We start from the raw sequence: 13,746 nt of genomic DNA on the forward strand, positions 1-13,746 counted from the left end.
CGTTTAACAGTTTCTGTAACTTATTACACAAAGGGCAATGCTGTTTAGCTTTGTTAACTAGATGTTAGGGCTGTGCAAAAAAAAGAATGCGATTTTCATGCGCATCTCGTCAGTAAAAACGCTCCTGTGATTATAAACACATCTCCAGCACATGCTCCTGCACACTTGCTTCTCAAAACTAATCCAATCGTGTTTGCAGGAGGGCAGCGTGCGCTCAGCTGTCGAATCACAATACAGGAACCGCTGGCCCAATCAAAACCCGTTACGTATTTCTGAAGGAGGGACTTTATAGAACAAGGAAGTCATCAGCACGTTTTTATGACGGTGAAAACAGTGGTATACAGATAGTGTTGAATTGTGTGAAAAATACTGTGTTTTTTTACATGCGAAACATGAACACGTTATATTGCACACTGTAAACACAATCAAAGCTTCAAAAAAGCGCAAAAATGTGACCTTTAAAGTATATTATAAAAGCATGCTAAAGTCTTTTTTCACAATATGCATTTTTCCATGAGTTGTCCCCTTCAAACTTTCAAATCTAAAGTTTGACAACAACAAAAATCAAAAGCGCAGATGATGCATTTCTTATTCAATTTAGATTTTCCTGGCCTCACCTGTAGGCTGCACCTGCGGTGCTCTGTGTCCCGTCCGGAGCATCTGTAGTTGTGGGCGTCCGCTGGAGGCCTGCGGTCCCTCTCGGCTTGGTTTCTGGAGGGCTGGGCGGCGTTCTGCAGGACCCAGGGCTCGGGGTTGGGGTTTGTGGGAGTCTGGAGGCCGTAGGGAGGAGGCTCTCTGGGAGTGTGTGATCGCTGGATAGTGTGCGTGTAGGAGTGTGGGACTTGGCGAGAAGAGCGTCCATCGGTGCGTCTGTCACGGGCCACGTGTCTCTGGGTCAGGGGCCGTGAATGTTTTATTCGCTCGTGTTCCTGCACTCTCTCCATGTGTCTGTGCGGCTCTCCATCACTTGATCTCTCGGCTGCCACTTCACTCTCCACGTCTGCTGCCTCCGTCTCCTTTTCCTTCTCTGTTCGCTCTCTATTAACGGTGTCTGTGATCATTAGTTCCTCTTCTCCCTGTGTTTTGTCCACAGGTGCGCTGGAGCTCACACTGAGCGCGTCGGGACTGTCTGTGGAGGTGGAGGTGGCGTTGTGGCGGCGTGTGTGTCGTGCGTGACGGTTTTGTCTGTGTAAGGGAAGAGAGAACGGCACCCTGCCGTACCCAAACTGTCCGGGACGAATAGAAGAACTAGACCTGGAGTTACAGGGACAGAAAATAACATGAGTATGAGTATGCTGCTAACAGGTCTGCAGGACAAATATAGGGATTTTGAATAGAACTGTGCAAAGATGAACATGTTAGACATCAAGATATAAAAGCCAAAAGAACAATACAATAATAATAATAATCAGAAATGTTTCTTGAGCAGTAAATCATCATATTTTCATGATTTCTGAAGATCATGTGACACTGAAGACTGGAGGAATGATGCTGAAAATACAGCGGAGCATCACAGAAATACATTACACTTTAGCACAGATTCACAGAGAAAGATTTAATTTTAAATTCAAACTGTGCTTCACAAAATAAATGAATTGTTTTGGTGAACAGAAGAGACCTCTTTCAAAAACATTACCAAATCTTACCAACCCAACACTGTTGAAAAATGATCACACAATATTGTGGCAGCTGGAAATGTTTGCAGTTGTGTGAATGTGGAAAAAGTGAATATCTAAGAATAATACAAGCCATATACTGGCCCCTAAAAGCCCTGTATCATGACCTTCACATGCAGAATCAAAATACTCACCTTCTTACAGACGCTGGATCCCTGTTGCTGGAAACCGACCTCCTGCTCCCACTGCCGACAGCTCTGCCGTGATTGGCTGACCGTGCGGGAACTCTCCCGTAGGGAAGTGATGCGGATGAGGAGGGTGAACGGTACACTGAAGCCGTCTCCTGATTGGGTGAGCCAAACTGCACTGGCCCAGCGCCGCCAGCTTCATTTCGGTAGAGCGGTAATCCAGGATTGGGATTCGCTGGGAGAGGCGGAGATAAGTAAGGAGGGCGCTCAGCACCCCCTGTTCCATATTGAGGGGGCTCGTTGATGGGATACATTGAGTTGTAGTAGGGTCTGACTGCAGAGATCACAGGGGTGTTGTTCGGGACACCCGGTGGAAGGTAAGCCGGTCTGTTCCACATATGAGGCGGGGTTTGGGGCGGCGGCATACACTGTCTCCGCCTCTCAGACACGCCCACTCCACAGCTCTGAGAGCACTCCACCCACTCGCTCCATGGACCCCACACCCCTTCAAGCGCCTCCTCCTCCACCTGACGAGACTGTCGCCCTGCCACCTGTCAGAGGAAGGCCTCAGATTTATATACAGTAAGTAAATGTGCCACATACTTGAAATTTTAAATGAACATTTTTATATTTTAGAAGAGTCTCAGATTCAGACTATATATATATTCCACATGCACAGCTGTAAAAAAAAAACATCTCAGAAAGATGCTAAACTAGCCGGGGATCTTAAGCTGAAACTGAAACCTAATAACCAGCTGTAATTACAATTATTTAAGAAGAAGTCTGATCAATATCAAATTACATAATACAAATCACAAGATTAGACAAGCAATGCATGAACAATTGTTTTGAAAAACAAAAAAAAAATGAATAATTCCCCAAACCACACACCCAACATTATACAAGTTGAAACAAATGTCCTGTTCTATCGTACTTGGTGATGAATGACATTATGACTAAGAAAGAGGCATAATTAAACTAATGGTGTGTGCTGCATTCAGGAAGAGGCTGGACTCAGTTCAGTGCAATGACATTCTTTACAGTGCAGGACGCAGATTTGATCCAATTCCAGTTACTTATATAACCTCATTTCATCAATCAGGAGCGAAGAATTCGAGCGTCTGCAGGGCAGGCAGAGGTAGAAGAGAAGAAAGCAACAAACAAAAGAATCCATTCAGTTCACAAAGAAAAAGAGAAAAAAAACAGAGAACAAGAGAACAAGGCCTGTAATGCACCTCTGATCCTGTCTAAACTGCCATCAAGGTCACACAACGCCAGCCTGTGTCTGCTCTGAGGTGTGTGTGTGTGTGTGTGTGTGGATGGATAGACAGACAGATATTTTTTGGAGTTGCAGTAGCTGCAGTAGCCAGTATAATCAGTGTGTGTGTGTGTGTGCGTGTGTGATTCCTATCTGTAATAACATCTAGCATGCAGTGCTGTTTGAAATTCAAGAAAAAACAACAAACTCATTTCTAGTATTTCTACAATAAACTGTTGTTGAAATAAAGCAGAACAGTGTACAAACTACACACACACATCAAACTCCCAGCGAGAGTGTGCCACTGCAGCTCCTCCTGTAGCTCTGGTGGTCCTCACCCTCTGCGTGTGTGTGTGTGTGTGTGTGTGTGTTTGCTTACTCCGAACATGTGCATAACTGCTCACTTGTTTACATGTGAGTGTGATTTTTTCACACCAACGCCCAATCACGGCCACATCTCACATGCTCCCAAAGGACAATCCCACATCAGAGGCCAGATGACCACACAATGGAAAGATTCAGTCTGATTTCACGGTCAGATCCAGCACTGGCCGCAGGGGTCGACAAAGTTTTCCTGTGCTTCACTCAGAGCCAGAGCAGACCCATCCAGCTTCAGTCGGTCAGATGAGACTCATAAACATATGGCACCAATCTGACAAGCACTTCTCTCCAATTACTATCAGAGATACGTGCAAATGATGTGGCATCTCTTTAGACACACAGTTCTGCTGTCACGTGTAAAATCATCATCTTCATCATCACTCACCGGCTTCTCTGCTTCCTCAGCTGTTGTTAAGTGCAGGACAGCAAACACACAACACCAAAACGCACACAATCTGTGAGGAAACACATATGAAGAAGAGCAACATTTAAACTCTATCATGTTTCTGTGATAATGAGACACTATATTAACACATGTTGAGCACTGAAAATTATAATGTCTGGGGTCAACGAGAGGTTGATTAATTAGGAAAATACTTTCAATACTTCCCAATGGCTTTCCCAGAATTCCTCCTGACAGGCCGTTCCCCACCCTGCCTGGCTCCTATTGGCAGTTCCTCCAGATATGACTTATGCTCAAAACATTCCCATATCAACCACATTTTAATGAAATGCCTTTAACCCACATACTAAGGTTCTGGTTAGGGGCTTTTCATAGTAAAAATACTTTACATTACTTCATATAGATATTTGTTGTCCTTATGAAAAATATTTTGAAGAAAATTCAATTCATTTTTCTTCAAAATAACAATGTTTCAAATGATAAATGTTACTTCTGTTTGACGCCCTAGGAACAGAACGTCTGAAATGGTTAAAGCACAGTTTAAAGATAAACATAATCTTGGGTTATCTTGTTATTTTGATTTAGCAATTAATCCAGAATGGTCATGATAAAATTCACTTTGTTTACTTTTCTTAAGGCCTGTTTATACCAAAAACGATCACTATATCATCATATACAATATCATCGCTTATTTTATTAAACTGATTTATTAAGCAAGGTGAAGCAGTGCTAACCCTGAATTGTGTGCCAAGTGTGAAACAGTGCTGTGCTCAAATGTTGCAGCGAGCGGTTTAGCAACAGACAACTGATCATGAAGTGTCTGAGTGGTTAACCCATTAACTACACATTAGTGGTTAGGTTTGGCATCTGAAGGGTAAACACTGAGAGCAAACTCTTAAGCATTGAACTGAAGAGACAGGGTTATTTATTAGCAAATTAATGATGATATTGGGCAAGCTGTTTATGATGGTGTTTACAGGCACATCAGTTTTCAATTATACTGTGCAAGTCTTTAAGATGTTAGTAAATAAAAGTAAAAATAAAAAAATAAAAGATATGCTCTCGCAGAAATAGCTTTTTTTAACATATTTGGTAAATATAAAGAAATGTTCTGTTAAACAGAACTATATGAAAGATGTTGTATTCAGATATTAAAGAAACCAGAATATTGGTTCAATCTGATTATTGAAACCATGACGTTTAAATATTCAGAATATGTACTCAGTGTTCACTTTATATTGACTAATATCTCAATATCAAATCAAGTCAATTCATCTTTATTTATATATCACTTTTAACAATACAGAATGTCTTAAAGCAACTTTACAGTATTAAATAGGAAAATAGTGTGTCAACAATGGAACAAATGGATTAGAAATATCAAGCATATTAAATTACGTTATTGGGGCCAAATCGACCCCAAACAGAAAAGTTACTCTCCTGGATTACAGCAGATAATCAAGTTTCTGAAAGCGCATGACCACTTAAAGCAACGTCTGTATTGTAATTAGGTCAGAGGAAAATTGTTTGCATTTTTGAAGTGAACATAAAGGGTTAATTTCAAAATCCATGGTCTACAGCACAGGGGTCTGACACTTCAGCAGACTATGAGGCTTATTTGTACCAACATGTTTATCTGCCTGATGAGTTTCCACATCATCTGCGGTTTACTATTAACTTTTCAGAACAGTGTAAAATGATGCTTGACATTTTGTGTGCAGCCTCAGACCAGTAATCACAGACGTGGGTTAAAGCGGCGCACCACGGAAACCATAAGGACAGCATGGGTCAGAACTGCGGAGTCCCAGCGCGCGGAACGAGCTCGCTCAAGCCGCAGTAACGACCCCCCGCCTCCGGCCACGTTTTCCACCCGCCCGCCCCTCCGAAGACTACTGGAGAAACCCGCCACAAGCTGCAAGAGCCCTGCTACTGCTACAAATGATCCGCCAGGAATGTCACGAATCAGATTTCGAACCACTTCATCACAGAGACAATGAAAACTTTAGAAGCGAACTGAAATTTGACATAAGCTAAATCAACGCAATCACAACCTGCTGCGAAGTGCATGGACTTTTTCTTCCAGGCTTAATTTCTAATGAAGAAATCGTGATCAAGGGTTAAGGGTTAAATTGATGGAAACAAATGTTGTTAAAACATATTTTATAGTAGCTCATTTAGAAAATCAATATAAAAGAATATTAAATAAAAACCATACAAAACGTTTCAAGGGGTTCATAAAAAAAAAAAAAATCCAAGATTTAAACTTTCATAAACAGCCGCCTATGAAGAGATGGTTTGTAATATTTTGCTTCTTTGAGCCCGTTAGGATCTATTCTTTTATGATTGAGCATTACTTTAGGATTTTGAACCAGAAACATGAATATGTTTATTTTTTCATTAGTATTTATGAATATGTATTCGTATATACGCAGCCGCCTAGTTGGTCCAGTCGTCTGATCTAAGCAGGACTGTAATTCTCCTGGATGTGTCGAGCCCGACTCGAACCCGTGTCCGACTTCCTCTCCCTGCGCCCGCAGCCAGTGGCAGGATCAGGATACGACTCTTAATGGACACTCAACGAGTCTCCATCCGATACAATGATGCGCAAAAGTCACAAACGTGCCCCAAAGTGTCACTGTGCGCGCGGTCGGTGTTCACGTTACCTGCTCACGGATCCGGTCGTCATTCTCTCCTCACGAGCGCCTGTCCCCGTTCTGCGTCCAGACTGTGAACGAGCGAAAGAAACAAACACAAGATCCGCGGTGCTGTTTGGCAAACTTTTCCTGGTTTCTTCAGACTTGTCTCTGTTCTGTAACACACACACACACACACACACACACACCCCTCGAGTAAAAGAGGGAGGGGTGTAGCTTTTTTTTTTTTTTTTTTTTGCTGTCGTTCACCCGACAACTTTTTTGTCCTTGTGTAATGCTGGTTTGACGCTGGACAGCTCAGGGGCCAGCAGGGGCCAGACGGACTGACTCTCTCTCTCTCTCTCTCTCTCTCTCTCTCTCTCTCTCTCTCTCCATCTATTATTCTTCTCTTTCCCTCCTTCTTCTCATAGCACTCCACTCCTCTTTTCTCCATGTCTTCTGTTCCCTCTGAGGCACACCATCACGTACATCACTCTTCATCACAGACTAAAATATTCTCAGCAGCAGTGAACGCCATATAAGTTCAGAATCACAAAGATAACAGCACTATTAATAGTTCATATTTACTTTCAATATCACCACATAACAGGGAATAGGGTTCGTTTTCACTCTTTTACCACAGTTTCTCTCATTAGTGAAAATCAATTTCTGTACAAACACCATAAGACTGCATGGAACTTTATTGACTTTTCTATCATTGCAGCCCAGGAAAACAAATACTTGAACACACACTGACCTTTTGAACAGTAATGGGGCATGTTGCCATATATATATATATATATATATATATATATATAGTACAGACCAAACGTTTGGACACACCATCTCATTCAAAGAGTTTTCTTTATTTTCATGACTATGAAAATTGTAGAGTCACACTGAAGGCATCGAGGGCTATTTGACCAAGAAGGAGAGTGATGGGGTGCTGCGCCAGATGACCTGGCCTCCACAGTCACCGGACCTGAACCCAATCCAGATGGTTTAGGGGTGAGCTGGACCGCAGACAGAAGGCAAAAGGGCCAACAAGTGCTAAGCATTTCTCGGGGAACTCCTTCAAGACTGTTGAAGACCATTTCAGGTGACTACCTCTTGATGCTCATCAAGAGAAAGCCAAGAGTGTGCAAAGCACTAATCAAAGCAAAAGGTGGCTACTTTGAAGAACCAACAATATGACATATTTTCAGTTGTTTCACACTTTTTTGTTATGTATATAATTCCATATATAATTCCACATGTTTTAATTCATAGTTTTGATGCCTTCAGTGTGAATCTACAATTTTCATAGTCATGAAAATAAAGAAAACTCTTTGAATGAGAAGGTGTGTCCAAACTTTTGGTCTGTACTGTATGTATATATATATATATATATATATATATATATATATATATATATATATATATTTACTATATATATTCTATATATTGTTTGAGTTACTAAAGTTTAGAAGGTGTAAATTATGACAAAATACCCAATGCATTTTTAATTAAGTATAAATTTACATTTATTTAGCAATTATTATAGCTGACAACTTCTCCCTGCCCCACCTGTGTTCACTTTTTTATTTAATAATCATCTCGGTTAAGTATGGTAACCCTAGGTAAGGAGGGAATAGAGATGTCACGTCGGTGAACGATGAATTGGTATATCACTTCGATAGACCAATCTACTTTCAGTGTAAACTAAACAATTTTTTTTGCAGTGGGCCACGCAAATATATGCTTGTGTGGTACGCAAGTTGAAAAAGGTTTGGAACCGCTGGTATAAAACATAGTTATTTACAATACACAGCATGGTTTTTAATCATAATTTTAGGGGGGGGGGGGGCAACCCTCAGACAACCCTTGTTCCCCTGGGATTTACGCCTATGTCCAGCCCGCAGCTCAAATTTATGTGAGCGAGTGCCACGAGCTAGCACCCAGAAGTATGCAACACTCCCAGTTGTGTGAACTCTCAACCTGAACGGGCAGGGCACACCCTGTGCCTGATAGGCCAGGGTGATGACATCCACAATCCAGTGGGCCATCCTTTGCTTAGAAATAGCATTCCCCCTTTTGCCAGCCTCCGTAACAGAAAAAGAGCTGATCTGAGGCCCTGCAGCTTTGTGTCTGGTCTACGTAGCATCTTAATGTTTGGACGGGACAGAGCAAACCACTTTGTCTTTGAAGGGAGTAGTGGGAACCTTGGGGATGTAGCCGGGCCGGGGCCTCAGTATTACCTGGGAGTCAGCTGGCCCAAACTCTAGGCACGAATTGGCTACCAAATATGCATGCATGTCCCCTACCCTCTTGATGGAGGCCAGTGCAAACAGGAGCAGAGTTTTCAATGAAAGAAACTTTAGCTCAACTGAATTCAAGGGCTCGAAAGGGCCTAGAGATAGGTCCCAAGAGGGTATAGAGGGAGGCCAGGAAGGATTTAACCTCCTGGCCCCTCTAAGGAAACTGATGACGAGGTCATGCTTACCCAAAGATTTTCCATTCACTGGGTCATGGTACGTATCTATAGCAGCAACCTGGAGTTTTAGGGTGCAGGGAGAGCCCTTGCTGCAGAAAGAAAAGCACGACTGCAATCTGGCATTTACAGGGGTCTTCTCGGCAACAAAAACACCACTTGACGAACAGGTTCCACTTCAAGGCGTAAGCGTGTCTCATTGATGGTGCTCTCGCTGACGTGATGGTGGTCGCTAGCTCCTGGGGTAGGTCACATAGAACCCCATCTCTTAGTCAGTAGATTTTTCCTCAGAGGAAGATGTCTGGGGATGGAGTAGCCATTCTCCCTGGAGCATTGTTCAAGACAGCTCGTCGGCTGTACGGTTGAGCAGGCCCGGAATGTGAACAGCATGAAGTTACCTCAGAACCTTCTGACTCCAAAGGAGGAGTTGGCGAGCAAGTTGTGACATGTGATGGAGGTGCAATCTCTTCCCATAGAACAGGAGCAATGGCCGCCTTCACTGTAGTGAAGTGGATGCAGCTGAACTTGGGAGGATGGCAGGTGAACTGAATCACATAGCTGAGGCTGATCATCCACAAAAGCTAGCGAGACGGGCTGGGTAGTGTTGACCAGGCACCCCAAAAAAAACTTACAAGCGGGACCAGCAGAACCACAGCCATACCCGCAGTGGGGCAGTGAGGTGGAACACAGGGACCCAACTCAGGTGGCTTGTGAGCGGGCCAGAGAGGGATGTGAGTGTGGGGCGCAAGGGTGCCTGCTGCTGCTGCTGGCTGGCAAAGGAGGATGAGTGAGCTCCAGTACTGGGCCGTCCGAGACTCTCCATGCCCTCTTGGGACCTAGAGAGAGAGAAAACTGCTCTCATGTTGAGATTTTCCAGATTTTCCACCTGGCCCTTATCCGGGGGAATGTGCCTTCCCCATCCCCCAAAAGCAACTTCCTCCCTCTCTTGGTCACCCATCCTGGGACTCTTACTCTTCGTTTGATGGGGCCTGTATGGGTGGAGCGCCCTGTCTATGCTCAGCTCCATGGCACCACTTGCTGGAGGCTGCTGTGGATGTGACGTGGGAGCAGACGCAGGGGGCCACCCTCTGCAATGATCAGGCCGGGGTGTTGTGGCCGGCAGACAGGTGAAGGCAACAGCTGTCTGCCGGAACAGGGTGCTTTGAACCTTCTCAGCAGCTGAAAGAGAATGCACAGTGACCTTCACCTCTCGTAGCGGTATGGTAACCTTGTGCAAGTCCTTCAGTTCCTTGGCCTTGTGCACCTGCAGTAACGCTGTGGTGGTAGGGCAGAGGCAGCTTCTCCACAGGCCAAATAAGCATCGTCGGACAGGCCAGGCGAGTACCTACAGATAATAGAGGGGAGGCACAGTTCGCCCTGCAAAGTGGAGGCAGTATTGGGCCATAACTGCATCTCAACTGACCGCTCTGCCGTGGGGACCCCCTTGCTGCACCACCATCGAGGGTGGTGAGGGAGGCGAAACCATCAGGCTGGTTTCTAGCAGTAAAAGGTGCCCTCCACAACCTGGTCAACTTCATGAGTCGGGATGGGGTGGATTTTTCCACTACCGCCTTTTTACCACCTGGAGAAAGCATAGCTGACATCTCTGGATCTGATTGAGGCATTGCCACCATCCCGGAGGACAGCAGCACAGCCAAATATTTCTCAGAGAGCTCTCCCTCCTGGAGGAGTGGTGGACCCCTAAGGGTTTGTTCCCTGAAACCCTCAAACCGCCTGCACTACTGCTGGAAGTGGTTCCCGCAGTTATCCACAAAGGCCACCTGAGGCAGCGATTGTGACCATCACCTGGTGGCAGGCAATGACCGCACCCAGAAACACATGGGTGAAATGTCATCCTTTAAAGGACGATTCTTTGTCTTTACAAAGATGCACCCATTTATTGCTATTTTGGAGAATTGCTCTTTTAGGGAAATGCTCTTTTAAGTGCTGAGGCGCACAGGGGAATAGCTGCTTGCAGCACAACAGTTTGTAGTGCAACATGAAGTGTGCAACCCACTCGACACAGGAACGACCACCACTAAAGTGCTGTCCCGCCAACACCAAGAGCTTCCAAGAGTGCGTTGAACTCTTAGCTCACTGAAGACACTTGGGAACGATGTTGTCGCTCGGCTACAAAGCTGGTATGCATTGCTGCCTTCTTATTCTCACGCTGTGATCAGCTGCAGCTGGATGCGATAATTGGACGCCAATGTGCATTAGCTCGTTTAGTTTACATTTGAAGTAGATTGGTCTATCAAAGCGATATCCCAATTCGTCGTGTCATCAAAAGCTCAAGAGAGATCGTCGTAATGATTCCTAATGTTTGGGGATATTTTTATTCAGACCTCAAAATGAACAGATATGTATCAACATAACTTCGATGAGAATAAATGAGTTAATTAGAAAGAGCTGGCTAGTCTGATTGGGTGGCAGTTTCTCAGAAGTCTTTAAAAGGAGATAATAATCTTAAAAATGCACTGAAAAACAAGGTGGCGTGAAAATGACAGAATTTGTTTACTGTTAAGGGAAGGGTGGATAGATTATAAACCACTGACAAAGAGGCCTGTAAAGCTTGTCAGATACACAGGTCATGACTGATGAATCCCACATGAAAACAACACATGTATATAAATGTATAAATGGCTGATTCAAGGAACACTGTGTGATTTAGTCTCTAGGGACATGCAAAATAAGGAAAGAGCTGTGAGAGGTAAAAGGAAACTAAGTTAGAGACATTAAAAGCCTGTAATCATTATAGCAGAACAAAGATAAACAAGATAACAATCATACTGAGGGAAATGTTGGGTGACCGCTGCGCATCAATGCTTGAACACTGGATAAATGTTCATGCCTGTTTCTGTGGATGTTTTTTGACCTATGTTGGATTAAATAATAACTTAGATATAATAGCAAATCTGAGTAAAGCAGTAGGGAAAGTTGCTAGAGGAACAAAAGGCATGTTCAAACATCTTAAACATCTCAAATAAACTAGTGTTTGGAATCCGTAAGATTTTCGGATTATTGTCGAGGTGGAAAACGGATGTTCTGCTTCATATTTTTGTGGAAACTGATTTCATTTTCCATTTTCAATGAATTGTTTGAAATATAAATCTTTTGTAACCCTATAAATGTCTTTACTCTCACTTTTGATCAATTTAATGCATCCTTGATCAATAAAAGCATTCATTTCTATAAAAAAGAAAAAAGTTGACAAAGATGTATTGACTTTAATACAGTAGGCTCTGATTATCCAACATGCATTATTAGTGTTCTTGCATGTACTTGTGTGTCAGTATCTGTAATTAATATTAGATTGGTTTAAACAGCCTCTGACTGACCTATGCATCCTCCAGAGATTTCAACTGCTGGCATGAACCCCTCATTTTATAGAAGACAAAATATCTGAAATATTTGCTTTTTAACCATGAAATTAGAATTAGAGTGATGCACCTTAGCTTTGAACTCATTTATTTTCTAGTGCCCTCTCAAAAGACTAAATCAACTTACAGCGGATAGCAAGTAGCAAATCTAGTTAAAGCTAAAGACTATCCTATGTGAAAAAAAGGACTATCCTATGTGACACTTTCGCATACTTATTTTAAAAAAAGAGTACATATTATGGCAATGATATATACAGTAAAGTGCAAACTGAATGGAAATTTAATTGCATGTTTATATTAAATGCAGTTTGTTGAAGGTTACAGTGCTTTTTGTACCATTTAAGACTCAAGTCCATTATGAAATAAAGGTTTTTCTCAAATACTCGTTGGACACAATTATTGGCACCCCTAGAAATTCTTATGAGTAAAATATATCTGTATATTTCCATTCATATTCACAATTTTGAGCAGTCCAGTGTGATTATAAACATGAAATCATCCAGCCATGGCTTCCTGTTTCACAGAAATATACAGTAGAGGGAAAACAAAGCCCAAATCCCCTTAATCATCCATCACAATGAGAAAAACCAAAGAATATATTTCTGATGTGCAGCAAAAGATAATTGAGCTTCACAAATTGGTGAAGTGGCTTTAAGAAAAGAGCTAGAGCAGAGAAAATTCTATATATCTATATCGTCCTAATGTGCGGTGAGGAAAAGAGTTTGAGTAGCTAAAGACTCTTCAAGGATCACAGCTGGAGAATTGCAGAAAATAGTTGAGTCTCGGGGTCAGAAAACCTTAAAAAATTGTTAAACAGAACCTACATCACCACATGTTGTTTGGGAGGGTTACTAGAAAAATAATCCTAGCTCATTAAAAAAGCGAACTAAAGCATATTCAGTTATCAGACACGACTGGAACTTCAAATAGGACTGGTTTCTATGGTCAGATGAAACTAAAAATGAGCTTTTTAGCAGTAAACACTCAAGATGGGTTTGCTGAACACAGGGATAAAAAGTATTTTTGATGTTGTGTTGTGGGCCTATATTTCTGCTGGAGGTCCTGGACATCTTGTTTAGACACATGGCATCATGGATTCTATCAAATACCAACAGATAAAAAAATCACGTTATACGTGTATATACGTATATACACTCTTGTTAGAAATCTTATAATGGGCCATGTTTGGATCTTCCGACCGTACAATAATCCAAACACAAGCCTCAGAAATAACACAGAAATGGGTCACTGAACACAAAACCAAGCTTCTGTTGTAGCCCTTCCAGTCCTCTGACCTGAACCCTACAGAGAATGAGAGGAGTGAACTGAAGAGGAGAAGCTGGGAATCTGAAGGGTCTGGAGTGATTCTGGATGAAGGAATGGTCTCTGATCTCTAGTTAGGTGTTCTCTAACCTCA

At 42.7% G+C, this 13,746-nt stretch overlaps 1 protein-coding gene across 1 annotated transcript; it reads right to left on the reverse strand.

The window, feature by feature from the left end:
- Positions 1–512: 512 nt before the first annotated feature.
- On the reverse strand, positions 513–6,680 carry LOC113060078 (ADAMTS-like protein 4). The gene is made up of 4 exons (XM_026228893.1): positions 6,510–6,680; positions 3,829–3,898; positions 1,811–2,355; positions 513–1,254 (listed from the first exon to the last, which is right to left on the reverse strand). Exons 1-4 carry the CDS (start codon positions 6,530–6,532, stop codon positions 528–530), a joined length of 1,365 nt encoding a protein of 454 aa, XP_026084678.1. The 5' UTR covers positions 6,533–6,680; the 3' UTR covers positions 513–527.
- Positions 6,681–13,746: the final 7,066 nt, after the last annotated feature.

The sequence above is a fragment of the Carassius auratus genome, chromosome 41, assembly GCF_003368295.1.
Source record: "Carassius auratus strain Wakin chromosome 41, ASM336829v1, whole genome shotgun sequence".
In the NCBI taxonomy this organism is placed as follows: domain Eukaryota; kingdom Metazoa; phylum Chordata; class Actinopteri; order Cypriniformes; family Cyprinidae; genus Carassius; species Carassius auratus.

Coding starts and splice junctions, on each gene's coding strand:
- LOC113060078 (XM_026228893.1), bottom strand. CDS start 6,532: ATGACGACCGGATCCGTGAGCAG. Junction 3,899..6,509: donor ACGACCGGATCCGTGAGCAG/GTAACGTGAACA, acceptor GTTTCCTCACAG/ATTGTGTGCGTTTTGGTGTT. Junction 1,255..1,810: donor GATCCAGCGTCTGTAAGAAG/GTGAGTATTTTG, acceptor CTGTAACTCCAG/GTCTAGTTCTTCTATTCGTC.